The following is a 13,507-nucleotide window of genomic DNA, read 5'->3' as shown; positions in this document are numbered from 1 at the left end:
ACTCAGCAGTTGGAAGCTTTCGAGAGGCAGTGCCTGGCTGAGTCACGGCTCTGCCTTTCCCCAACATTCCCATAGCCTGCAGCTTTGGCATTGTGCTTGTGAACAGAGAGGCAGCTTTGTTCCAAGGGGATCAGACCACCAGAGCCTGCTCATGCTCGCCCCTGGGTGTGCTGCTTTCAGCTGGCACAGCCACTGGCCTCCCAGATTTCCTACTCAGCCCTGGGTTTTTCAGCTTCGCAGGTGAGGAGGGTGGTATTTCACCATGGTATCCGAAGGAACAGAAGTCTGAGAACTCCACAGAGATGTGAAACTAAAAGCAATACGCTTTAAAAATTAAATACTGTGACCTCGGGGAAGGTTGAAATCCAAAATTACAAATCTCATCTTATCCTCCAGCAGTTCTACTGCCAAGAAAAATCCTCAGGGTCTCATAGAGCCCCCACCTGGGCCTCCCCAAAGCACTCACCGGGTGTGCACAGGATAGTTACCAAGGATGACATTTTTGCACTCCTAAGTGCATCAAAACAAGCTATGTGTGAGTCCTGGTGTGTGAGACCTCTTCTGCTCCTGTGCCGGGGTTACCCTGGAGCATCCCAAGAGCAAGCTAAGGCACTCTCTATAACAGTCCAGCTCAGGGCTGAGAAGCCCCTTTCTCCTGGCAGAACCCTCTCCCCACCTTCTCTCACCTGGCACTGACCCTCTCTCTCACGGGCTGTCTCAGCTAGGGCAGGATCTTACCTGATCTGGCTCTTTTTGGGGCTGATGTCTGATATAACCGGGTTCTTCTCATACTTGAAGGTGATGTTGTGGCTGGCACAAGACTTGTTCTCGAACTGCACGCAGACGGGCACGGTGGTGGTGAGCTCCACGGCGGGCATGGTGCAGGTGATGGTGCTGTCACTGCGGCTGCGGGAGGACAGGAGGGCTGAGCTCAGGAGCCAGGGGCTGCAGCCTGGCCCGAGCACCCCTGACAGGCAGGTGGCAGCCACAGATGACAAGCAGCTTCCAGTCGGTCACATGGCAGCGAGCTGCTCCTCCAGGGCTGCTGAGAGGCAGCTCCCAGCTCACACCACCCGGCTGCTGTGCTGGGCCATTCTCCGTGCAGACAGAGGGGAGGGCAGCCAGGGGCATGCTGTGCCAGCATGCAGTGGTGTCCCCATCAAAACCCCCACTCTGTCTGACTTCCTGGGGGACAATACTAACCTTCCTAATGCTTTGGCTCTCCTCACTACTCCGGTGCCAGCCCCCAGCCCTGCTCCCACCTGAGGTCCGTGCACTGCTTGGAGGAGTTGATGAGGACTCGGAGCTCTGAGCCGACATCCAGCCTGCTGCCTCTGATGGTCACTCTGGTGCCTCCTGCCTTCGGGCCGTTCAGAGGAGAGATGGACTGCACCACAGGAAGCTAAAAACAAAGGGGAAATCTGTGTTCTAGCCTGGTAAATCTGCAGCTGGATATTCCACACTGTGCATGACAATTCATTCAGAACTTTGAGTAAGTGTCCAGCACTATGAGGCTCGTACAGCAGCACAGCAACAGCTTTTGCTGGCAAGCTTTCAGAACAGAGAAGTGGTACAAGCACTAAGGAGTAAGATCATATAAAACCTCTGTGACTCCCGTTGCTCTCTAAATACTGGCTGTAAATGAAACATGGGGCCAAATGGGATCCCAGGATCCCACCATTCCCTTCAGATTTACAGCAGGTCCAGAGTCAGTGACAGTGCAAGATCCATCAATAAAAGGAAATTTCTCACTCATTCCTTCCCTTGCCATCTCAGCCCTTCCAGATCCATGTCCTCCTAAATGCAAGGATAATGTTAAAGCCCCACTGGATGGTGGCTTTGAGATCAGTAAAATGGCCACGTGGGTTTAGATAATTGAATATCAGACCCCTGCTAAGGAAGCTTCAAATCTGCATCTCTTGAGGCAACAGGAACTGCAGGGGAAGTTACTTTGCCTCTTGCCATTTGCAGCAGAAATTAGTGTGTATGTTATCTGTGTTTGCAGCCCCTGGAAATCTTCCTGAGATTCATGAGCTGGAGGCTTTGATAACTCACGTGGCGCTGAGCCCTCTTGTCTGCTCACAGACACCCCAGGAGAGACTGTTGGCAACATCCCTGCTCCATTTGAGCAGGACAGCCAGGGCAGAGCAAATCATGATCCCGAGACCTTTCCCTAGGGCACTGGTGGCTCCCTGTCAGACAGACCCACAGGGGCTGGCCCCCCTCACCCCCAGCCCATCCCTCGCTCACACAGAGCAGACCCTCGCAGGTGGAGCACAGGCTGAGCCTGCTGTTAATGCCTTGCCTGGCAGTCTCTGCCACATAAACCCATGTACTAACATCCACCCTTGCCCTTGTCCTACACTCAGATGGCCTTGCTCCCCTGCAGCCATTTCCTATGTCTGTCCTGACTGTCACCCAACTTCCACTGGATCTGTTTGGTTAATTTGTATTTCTCTGGGTGGCTGCAGGCAGCTGTCTCCTGCCCTTGGCCCCTAACCCACATATTCATAACTGTAGCTACAGCAGCAGCAGAGAGGATTATTCCTGTTCCCCAAAGCCCTTCCCCTTAGCCTGAGCCAGGGGCTGCTGCTCTTGGTGCACTGCCAGCACCAATCACCTCCATCACAGCTTTGGCAAATCCAGCTCATCCACAGCCTGCTGTAATGTCCTGAAGAAGCCTCTCCCTCCTTCTCAGCACAGTTACAGCTGAATTCTGTCTCTTCTGGGCATGTATAATGGCGACTTCAAAAGATGTAGCACACAAACAATATCTGGTATTTCATGAAGTACCTTCTTTGGAAGGGTAGTTCTGAAAGTCTTTTAAGTTTTTCCAAACTGGCAAACTGTACCAGTGCCCAAGCCCAGGTCTCACCAAGACCAGCTGTGCATGGTGTAGGCTACTCTATTTGCATGCCATCATGTGTGAGAGGAGAGCCAAGAAAACAAGTGTGTTGCTTTCACACAAACGGTGTGAAAGCTCTTTCAGTGTGACACACCATCATCATGCAGTGTCCCCCCCCAACACACGTGCATAAGGCATGGCACTCCCTCATATCTGCTCCAAGCTTTGCTAGGAAAAACAAGACAGACAGACAGACAGATAGAGAGACAGCTGCTTTCCACTGTGCCACCCAAGCAGGAGCAGCTCCTCTCCCACTCCAGGGAGGGCCCTGCTCCCTAAGCCTGCCCAGGAGCTACTGGCACAGCAGGCTGGCACCAGGCTGAGGTCAGGGACTGGCTTTGTTCAGCACTGGTGCTTCCACAGGCGTTTCCTGAGAGGCTTTTCCTTGCATGTTAAGAGCTGGTGAAGGAGCCTCCCAGCCCTCTCCCCTCTCTCAGCCAGCAGCCACCAGTGGGAGATGTGCCAGATCAGCAGACGCATCCTGAGAATCCCCAAACCAAGACACTTTCACTGGGTCATAGCCACCACTGTCACCTTAATCTACTCCCAGCTGCTGGATCAGGGGCTGGGATGTGAACCTGGACCCCTGGAGGCTGTGTAAACAGGGTCTGGGAGCTCCTGCTGAGACTGGCCTGGCAGTGCCATCAACTCATCAGCTTCTGCCCATGCAGTGTCAGCCTGGCTCTGCTGGGTGGTGGGGAGTGCCATGTCTGTGCTGGCTGCATGCTGTGAATCCCTGAGCTAAACCCCCAATCTGTCACTGGCTACAGGGTGGGGAATCACTCCCCATGATCTGCCCTAAATTCCTCACAATGCCACCAGCTATCAGAGTGTTTTCGGGGGTTCCAAGTCTCCTCCCAGGCCAGCAACTTGCAGCATGGGCTGTCCTCCCCCAGCTGAAGCTGCAGTGGAGGCACAAAGACTCCAAGCACTCCATGTGCCCTCTACACTCACCCAGCATGACTGTCCATGAATACTGCCCAAGCAAAAGGCTCATGTAGGGAAGAGAAAAAAGGCATTAATTTCTCCCAGGTTTATAGAGATGAAAGCTATCTTTTTGAGACAGCAGAGCACAAAGTTATAAAGGGCTTTTCATTGCACAATGACATGGGGTTAGCTTCAGTCTAATCCCTACACATTATTTCATGCAAAAACTAACACAGTCTCTGCAGCAAAAATATCAGCTCTAAATAATGTTGAGTTCATGGAACATAACTTACACAGCACAAAGGGACTTCACAAATCTCAGAAAATATCACAGGTTGCAACAGCACTTCAGCAAAAGAGGTACAAGAAAACTGAGTTCTTTTTTATAGCAGGAGAATTGTCAATAGAGCTGGGATGAGATAGACCCCTGCAGGAGCTGAGTCTGGGAGTCTGGCTATGCTGCCAGCATCCTGTTGTGGTCCTGCCACACCCCACACAGGTAACCACAGGTGAGGTGACACCTCAGCAGCTCCTTAAGGAGCCCAACATGTAGCTGTAGATCCTGTTTCTCAGCCAGCTGGGGAAGGCGTGGGGAGCTGCACAGTCACTTTGAGGGGCACGGGAGTCACCAAAGGAACACTCAGGAGACAGGACAGGCACTCACCACGTAGGAGTAGCGCTCCCTGGACCTCCCTTCCCGGCTCACGTTCACCGTCACCACATCCGAAAACGCCTCCGCAGCCTCCCCGGTCTGGCACACCACTCTGCGGGCAGACGATGGCAGCGGTGCCAGTGCCAAGGGCAGCAGCAGCTGGCCCTGCCTGGCCGCAGGGACAGACAGGGACAGGCACGGGCCACACAGGGCTCACGGTGCCTCCTCCCCAGCTCCCCCACTCACGTCTCGGACACGACGTATCTGCGGGGCAGCGGGGTGCAGGGCACGGCGCCCACACGCACGGCGCCCGTGATGTCGCTGAAGCGGCGGCCCAGGTTCCTCCCGCGGATGGTCAGCAGCGTGCCTCCCTCCAGGGGCCCACGCAGCGGCTCGATCTGCAGCACCAAGGGGCGGGTCATAAACTCAGAGCATCACAGGATCCCAGAATGGTTTGGGTCAGAAGAGACCTCAAAGATCATCTACGATCCATGCCATTGGCGGGGACACCTTCCAACTAGAACAGGTCAGGGGAGTACCGGGAGCTCCTGGCCTTGGTCCCTGAGCCAATCCTGGTGCCCAAGCACCACCTGAGCCCTGTGAAGCAGACAGAATCACTCCTCACACTCCTGCTTGCCCAGTGCACCCAACACCATGGTCTCCTTGCTCTGGCTCAGCAGAGGAGAAACCATCCCACTTCTCTGCTGTGTTGGGCAGTGGGGTTTGGTCAAGGATCACTTCAGCTGCAAACTCACCTGGGAAGAAACATGCTTTTTTCCACACACTAGCTTTGAGCCCACTCCTACATTACTGCTTTCACCTGACAGCTGTTGAGGACAGAGTGCTGGTCGTGACAACATCCCAGTGCCACAAGAAGACAGGGCTCTGGCCATGATTGTGCTGCTGTTGTTTTTCCCACTAACATGATGAACACTGGATCCTGTCACTAGCAAAAGTCCTTGCCCCCACGTGACTCGACAGCACAGAAAATCGGCAAACAATTCAGCACTGGTCTTGACCCCATCCTGTGCCAGGGACAATGTGCAGATCCTCCTCTGCTCCAGGCAGGACAGTGCAGCCGGTCCCAGCCCTTGGCACCACCCGCCACGCCACTCTGTGAGCACCCTCCACGCTGCCTTCAGGTCTTACCTTCCGAATCTCAGGAGGTGGGCAGGCTTCAGAGAGCTGTGGAGGCTCGGTTTGCAGCCTGCAGCTGGAGCTGCCCTCGCTCCAGAGGCAGCGGTGCCCCAGGTCCTCCCTGCCCAGGCACTGGGAGCAGTCGGCACTGCCGGTGGCACAGTTGTACACCTCCACTGAAACACCAGAGACAGCAGACGGTGTGAGCTGCAGGCCTGAGGTTCTCACAGCTCTGCTTAGCCTGAGGCAATCAAATACACATGGCCCCCCTCTCGCCCCTGCCTGCTGCACTCATCCCAGTAAAACTGAAACCCAGCGGGTGAGCAGTCTGCACACACCGTGACATGAGGCAGCACTTGGCCACTATCCTGCAGATTCCCCAGAAGACCTGGGCTCTTGTTCACACTACAATAGAGTTTAACATTTTCCTTTCCTTCTTCTCTCCCTTGAAAAACAAGCAACACCCAAACTTGGAGTATTTGTCAATTAATGCTACATGTTTCCAGCTCTCAGCATCCACATGGGAAGCTGCTTGGCAAAGTTGGCTCCATCCTGCCAGGAAAGTAATCACACTGCTTCCACACTGACAAAAATGGGGTGGTTTGTGCTTTGTACAGTGTTTACAGTTTTTTCCTTCCCCCATGACCACAGATCCCTTTCAATGACTTCTTCTCCCTTCAGACCTGCTCAGCTTCCATATGTTTTTCTTATACTGCCTTTACATTTGATGCCCTGGGTTGCATTTCCTCTCCAACCTCAAGACTTCTGCCACTCGAGTGTGAGTACTCACAGAGGTAACAGTCAGAAATGCTCAGGAAACATGACTTTCACACACTTTTCCCCACAGGAGACTTTGCAGGAGCACATAAAACACAGGAACAGACACATTTGGCATTTCTGCTCACAGGAGCATCTTAAGGCACTTCATGAGCAACTAATGAGTCCCTCAGTCTCAACGCTCTGCTGTGCTGTGCTAATGAAACTTCATCAGCACCAACACTCTGCCTGTGTTGAGAGTCTCTCCTATTCTGCACCAAAAAAAAGCTTATTCCATGTCATCTGCAGTCCCCCCAGGGAGTTACACTGGGTGGTTTTCCAATCAATAGCAGAGCTTGTATTCCTTCAATGGACTATCAAAACAGAGTGTACAATAAAAGCTAATAAATATTGAAATAATAAACACTAACATGAGTGATTTCATTAAAGACATTTTAAAAGTCTTGTCAGTCTGGCAGATCTCTGATGCAAGGCAGCCTCTCTAATGTGACTCACACCAGCCTGAGCAAGGCAAGGAGGAGCCAGAGCAGCTTGACAGTCCCGTGGGAACTCCAAATATTCTGGCCAATTCCGATGGATGCAAACATGGCCTATGTAAACGAGCTCCTTCTCCATGCAGGAGGAGGGGAATTCCAGCATGCTTTTTCTGCTGTGGTTCCTGCTCCCAGCACCACCCACACAGAGAACTGAGTCCTGAGTCTTCTACACAGCCAAAACCCAGTGCCCCACCCCCCCTCCTCAGGGTTACCACTGTATTGTATTGCAAAATTATGCCCTCTTCTTTCTGCAGAGAAACCAGATCTCATGCCTGCCCATGCTGGTATACCCAGGTATTTTCACTTTGCAAGATAACCCTCTTCCATTCACAGGGCTTTATCATGGGGAAACCTTTCTGTCCTGGTCACTGGTTGTTGGTGCTCACGTCTTTCTCTCTGTCATAGCTATCCTCTAAAGGAAAGGTCTCTCTGGGCTCCTCTGCACCTCAGATGAATCAGCCCCTTCTGCCACAGCCACTGACACTGTCGAGAGGCAAAGGAGCTTGGAGTGCTGCCTCCAGCCAGAGCCCTGGGCAAGGGGCACCACCAAACCTCTGGCTACAGGGTATGGCAGCCGCTGTGCCAGCCTGGCCCTGGGCTCGTCCTGCCTGGCTACCTTGTCTGAGTCTGACTCATTTTGAGTCTGACTGCCTGCCTTCCTCAGCTTGCTGATGTAGCAAGGGTTTTTTTGGGAATCCAGCCATTCTTCACAGAGACAGAGAACAGGCCAGGGGTGAAATGTGCTTACACATTTTATTCTTTCTCAGCAGAGGAAGCAAGAAGAAGGACTCATTTTTCACAGCATGTGGAACCTTGATGCCATGCTCCTGTGAGAGCTGAGGGAAGAGCCCTGCCCCATCCCTTCTCTCCCCTGGAGGAATTCCTCTCCAGTCCACATCCCTTCTGTGACTGAGAGCACCAGGTAACCTGAGCTATGCACAGCTGGCAGGTGAGACCTGAGCTGCCTGCACTCCTGGGCAGGGCTTGGCTTTGGCTGGCTGGAACAGGGATGTCATGTGTGCCAGTCTGGGCTCTGGGCTCATATCCATGGGGGTGACTCTGGGTAAATACACTTTTTCCACGTGCCTGAGAGAAGGAACTGCACTGTGCCCACTGGAGCCATAAACTCTGCCCAGGTCTGAGAGTCACTCGAGCCAACCAGATGAGAGGAGCATAAAAATATTTTCAACTCAGACCTGTCATCATCTCCGGACTGTCGATAAATCTGTCTGGTTTGTCCTTCAGTTGGAGGTTCACTGGGAAGCGATGGCTTTTTTCTGATGTGTGGAGCTGCACACAAAGAACAAACAAAAACTTATAAAATTTAGTAAAATAGGAGGTTACACACACCCACCCACACACACACCCACACACACACACACCCACACACACCCACTACATGGATTAACCTTTCTTGAGAGGCTTCTTTAGCCATTGCTCCTCTACACACAAGGGTCTGATCTTTAGCAGAAGAAGTGGGACAGGACAGCTGTTTTGTTTTAATCATTTTGCTGAAGTCCCAGCAAAGGGCACCAGGACACAGCGCATATCGTGGTGAGCACAGAGCCCTGGGTTGCTGCTATTTTTAGCAGAAAAGGACAGGAAAATCAACAGCCTAGCTTGTCTGCACATTCTCAGTGCAAGGCTGTGATACAGGTGACGTGATGGAAAAGTGCTCTTCCCCAGCTTCCACTTGCAATATTCCTACTGGTGAAAGCCCAAATGTTTGCTGCATTTAGCAGGTGAGATTTGCCCTCCGCGACAACCACACACTGCTTTCCAGTGAGCATCACAGCATCTTCGCAGGTCAATTCCTTGTTCAAAATAAAAGCTACAGAAACAGCAATCCTGAAAGGTGGCCAAATGTTTGCCTGAACTGAAATCTTCCCATTTAGGAAGGTAAACAAGCAGCTATTTCCTGAGCCCCAGGAGAGTGGGAACCAAAACCACTGCAGATCCCCACGGAGCTGAAACACAGCACTAGTGACATGTGTGTGCCCTGCCAGCATCTGCACACAGAGAGCCCAGAAGGGTGAATGCAGGAGTGAGAGATGGAGGAAATGATGCCTTGGGTTTTAGAGAGCAAGTGGTGTCCCACTGCCAGGTGGGAGGTTGGGGGTGACACCCTGCCTGCCCTTGGACCTGATCCTCAGCCTGGGGGAAGCAGGGCTGGCAGCCTCACCCCTCGACTCACCAGCACATGAACACACTCCACGGCAGAGGAGTTCACCCACCGGGCTTCAAATGTCCCGTCTGTCCCAAAATGGCACTCCAGAGCAGTCTCCTAGGAGAGGGAAGACAAGGGCAGAGTGGCTGCAAAACCATTTTGTGCAGTTCTCTGTCTGTCAGTCGATCAGCAGGGTCCATGTCCCACCTTGATTCTGCCACTGGCACCTGAACTCTGTCCAAGTCCAACAGGAGATCAGTACCTGGCACTAAATGTGCAGACCAGGAGATGAGCTTGGCTGGGCTCTTGTGACCCCAACAGCTCCTCTGGGCTGGGGTGTGTGGAACTCATACTGCAGTGCAGACTGGGAGCCAACTGAGTCCCAGGCCACCTTGTCCAAACCAGTCCAAACCCGTCTGTGATTTGGGCTCAAAGTCACCTTCTTCCTCCTCCTCCCAACAACTACACAGAGCAAATCTCTAATTCGAAAGAGGACCCTGCCGAGAACATGTTCAAAGACAGACTTCTGTGCTGTTTTCCTGATAACACAAGGATGATATCCCACACCAAATTATTGCTGTGCCCACATCCTGCAGGAAAAAAATCCTATCTCTAAGCAGTTGATGCTCCACCACTACTGAGGTCTAACTACCCTTTGAAAACTGGCAGATGTGATAAAAGACATGGAAGGAAGCACCAGGTTCCTGGCAGGCAGCTGCTGGCTCAGTAAACACACAGGCAGAATCTTGCCCAGTGCATCACCTGTGCCCAGGCAGCTCTGGCTCTGCAGGCTCCCCATAGCCCTGGCCTCATGTCCCTGCCTGTGCAGTGCCCCTGCTGCAGCAAAGGGGTCTGGGCACATCCCTGAGGCTCCCAGCTTCAGCAGCACTCCTGAGTTCCTCCGGAGAGGGAAGGAGGAGTCGTCCCCAGCACCCTGGGACAGTGAGCAGAAGGTGGTGGAAGGAAGCCAGACTGCCAGAGCCTCTCCTGCTGCCCCTTTCCTGCTGACTCAATTTCCTGTGGGCTCCATGCACTATTGCTTCCTCCTCAGGCACCTCCAGCATCCAGACAGGAAGAAGGATTTCTCACCCTGTTTTGCTGATTGCAGAGGTCACAGCCTCCTTCCTGGAGGCTGGAGCTGTGCAGGAAAAGGCCACCCCATCAAGGCACGAGGGTCTGCTCTGCCCCTGTGCCAAGGGCAAGGAGGTGTGGTGAGAGTGGTGCCTCCACAGTCTCCAGCTGCACCCTCCAGCATGCCAGAACAGCTCCACCAGCACTTCCAAAACTCTCCTCTCCTGAAGAACAAGGAGCCACTTGGCTGCCCAGGATGCTGGAATTATCAGCAGGGGCAAGGCAAATCTGGCCCCTTGAGCCCTGTTGATCTGAGCCAAAATTACTCAAGGCAGCTTTCTACAAGCACCACAGCTTACTCAAGCATTTTCCCAGCTCAGCCTCTTTGCCCCAAATTCCTCTGGTTGTCTCTGGCATGCAGCACATCTCCAAAGGCACCATTTGATGTCCACTCCTGCTTTTTGCTGTTAGAATCAGTGTGTCAGAAAATTTCACAAAAAATACTTTTTCACACCAAACAAGCTCTGCAGTGACCATCAGAAGTTAAACAATGCTTCCATGCAGTACTCAAGCGCTGTGGTTCAGACAGGGCTCCCTGCCCACCACTCAGAGCTGTGCCCTCCATTCCTCAGCATGGGCACTGGGGCCAGGCTGGCACGAGGGGCTGGGAGAGCAAGACATCAGCATGCTCCGTGGTGGAGCTAACACTCACAAGGGAACAGGGAGTTTTATTTCCCTCAAACACCTGTCCAAACCTTCCCAATGCCTTTAGGAACTCATTTACCTTAGGGAAAGTTGCATTGGCCAGTGAGATCATGATGTTGCGAGATACACCCGTGGGCATTGGCTCCAAAGGCGCAGGTACTATTCGAGGACAGTCAATTTTCTTCTGCTAGGTACAAAAATAAGGGGAAAAAATGGTTAGCTGGGTGCATGCTGAGCATCCTCAGCAACAAGGGAAGAGGAACCATAAAGGTCCTTGATAGGATTCATATCACTGGGAAGCAGGTACTGCCAGTTACAGTACAGTGACCATGCAATCTAAACCTCAGCTGCCATCTGGCCATGACAGGGCCAGAATGACTCTGGAAGAAGGCACTGCCACCTCCAGTGGCAGATGTGACCCTCTCCTACCCCCTGCAAGTCATGTCCCACCCATTGCACTGCTTGTTCCTGGCAGCACCAGCAGAGTCTGTGTCCCAGGGTCTCCATCCTGCACAGCAGCACTGCACAGGATACACAGACTGTATGCACACAGAGAGGGGATGAGCAACTACAGGGGCTTCAGCTGGGGGGCTGCAGTAGTAGGGCAGCTGCAGTGAAAGGCTTAAATGAAGCCGAAAAATGATTTTAAAAGGTCATCTGTCTCTCTACTTTTGTTCTTGTTTTAAATTGATGTCTCAGACACTGGAGCTGACTCAGAATTCCAGTCTGTGTGACAAACCCGTCCTGTTCTCTCATGAGACGTAAATCACACTGCGAAACTACAGCAAAAATGAAGCCAGATTGTGCATGGCCCCAGGGTACATCCAGAGTAATGCCTGTGACAGTGGAGCTATTGGGGTAAAAGACAAAAAAATACTTGGTCCATTATGCAGAATCATTTGCAGCAGTCATGATTTCCTCCTGCTTACATTAAAGGTTATCCTGCTGTGGCTGCACTGATGCCAGTGCTGCTGGTGCCCCAAGGAGAGGCCGAGCCTGCCCTCCCAGGGCTAGGATGCCTGTTCTGACACATCCCTGAGAACAGACATGCAGCAAGGGGCAGGTTTCTCTCCTGCCCTCCCCAGACCTAGATAGGGGTCAGGGAACTACTTCCACTACCTGGAAGTGCCTGTGTGACTGTGGAAAAAATGTTTCGCTTCTGTCAGGACACTCATCTAACCAAGCACAGTCGGTGCTGCCTAAACAAGGAGATTAAATAACAGAGATGAACGTGATAAGGGAAGCAAAACAGCAAAGCAAATGACTGGGGAGAGATTTCAGTACCAAACCTCTTCCAAGGGAATAAAAAGAGTTAAAATAAAACCAGCATGGCTACAATTTCTAGCAAAACCTCCCCTGCCCTGGTGAGTCCTTGCATGCCATTAGAGCAGGCACAGCTTCCCAGAGAAATACACTTTACAGGATTGATTAGCTTGTCATCTTGCAGCCCGTTCTCCGACTGTTCACAGCCACCAGAAATAGAGCTCCCAGCTGACTGCATCCTTCACATCTGGATCAGAGGAAAGGGGCAGAATGTCCAAGATGCTGCGATGGAGCTGCACAATGCAGCTTTCCCTGCAGAGCTGCTCAGGTGCAGCTGCACTAGCAGTGGTTTGTTTACCAAAAGCTCCAACTGCACGATGAAAACACCGTGTTTCCAGGGCTACAGAGCACCTCTCCTGCAGCTGCTCACAAGATCAGCAGGAGGCACAGAGAGAAGACAAACATGCCCAAGCAGATCAGCATCCAGCCCAACAGTACCTCTGGAGCAGGAGATCCAAGGAGATAAAGTTAGTCCTTTGCTAATTGAGGACTAGCCCAAGGCACTCCCCAGGTGACCCCACAGCCCTGATGTCACCCAGCGTCACTGCTGACACTGACACCCCCAAGTCCCTGGCACGAGCACACAGCAGTGCCCAGCAGCACACACAGCACGAGCCCCCACTGCCCCAACAGCCTGTGTGTGCCAGAAACCCTGCAGGGTTCCCCAGGCCCTGGCACAGGACAGACACCCAACAGGAGCAACCATCAGGATGGCTTTCAACTTCCCAGCACCCATCCAGACAGCCAGAGAAAATGCCAGACACTGAAACCTGTGAAGTGGTCAAAGAAGAGGATGCTTCCCCAAAACACCTGGGTATGCACAGGCAGGCACAGCTGATCCCAGCACACTGCCCTGTGCTGCTGAGAGCTGCCACCTGGCAGGGACTTCTCCATCCCCATTTCCCAGGGATTTACAGGATCTGGAGCTGTACTGGTGGCTTCAGCTCCACCCCCATGCCCTGCACTCAGAATCCCTCAACTCTTCCTCACTTGAGGAGAAAGGATGTCAGAACTGGCCCTGGGCTCAGCCTGAGCGGAGTGGGACATCTAACATGGGGCCAAACTTCTCTTGATGATGAGTAGGGGGAACACTGGAGACCTTGAGTTAAGAGCAGAGCACCAGTGCAAAAGGGATATCCAATTTACAGTGTAAAAACTTGGCTTGGATCTAGAGCAGATTGATTGCTAAAAGGCCCATTTTATTTAAATTAACTCCAATTTAAATTTCAGTAGTAGGAACATTCTGAGCCTCTGGGTATTAAAGCTGCAATTTCGAAAATGGTGATTTTCTCCTCTGAATGAGCACC

The 13,507-nt window shown here is 52.5% G+C and overlaps 2 protein-coding genes across 2 annotated transcripts in view; both read right to left on the bottom strand.

The window, feature by feature from the left end:
* Positions 1–13,507, bottom strand: part of SEC13 (SEC13 homolog, nuclear pore and COPII coat complex component) — a 225,499-nt gene that overhangs the window by 97,121 nt on the left and 114,871 nt on the right. The gene's annotated exons all lie outside the window — the stretch shown is intronic.
* Positions 1–13,507, bottom strand: part of PLXND1 (plexin D1) — a 65,750-nt gene that overhangs the window by 26,803 nt on the left and 25,440 nt on the right. Inside the window, exons 9-16 of the mRNA XM_062500768.1 lie at positions 10,957–11,064; positions 9,129–9,218; positions 8,131–8,224; positions 5,634–5,797; positions 4,731–4,882; positions 4,497–4,596; positions 1,263–1,402; positions 739–906 (exon numbers count right to left, since the gene is read on the bottom strand). Coding sequence (XP_062356752.1) covers positions 739–906; positions 1,263–1,402; positions 4,497–4,596; positions 4,731–4,882; positions 5,634–5,797; positions 8,131–8,224; positions 9,129–9,218; positions 10,957–11,064 — 1,016 coding nt within the window. The remainder of the gene's footprint in view (positions 1–738; positions 907–1,262; positions 1,403–4,496; positions 4,597–4,730; positions 4,883–5,633; positions 5,798–8,130; positions 8,225–9,128; positions 9,219–10,956; positions 11,065–13,507) is intronic.

Source organism: Cinclus cinclus, chromosome 12 (assembly GCF_963662255.1).
Source record: "Cinclus cinclus chromosome 12, bCinCin1.1, whole genome shotgun sequence".
NCBI lineage: Eukaryota > Metazoa > Chordata > Aves > Passeriformes > Cinclidae > Cinclus > Cinclus cinclus.
The sequence above is the reverse complement of the archived record's forward strand: the minus strand, read 5'-3'. Positions and strand labels throughout refer to the sequence as shown.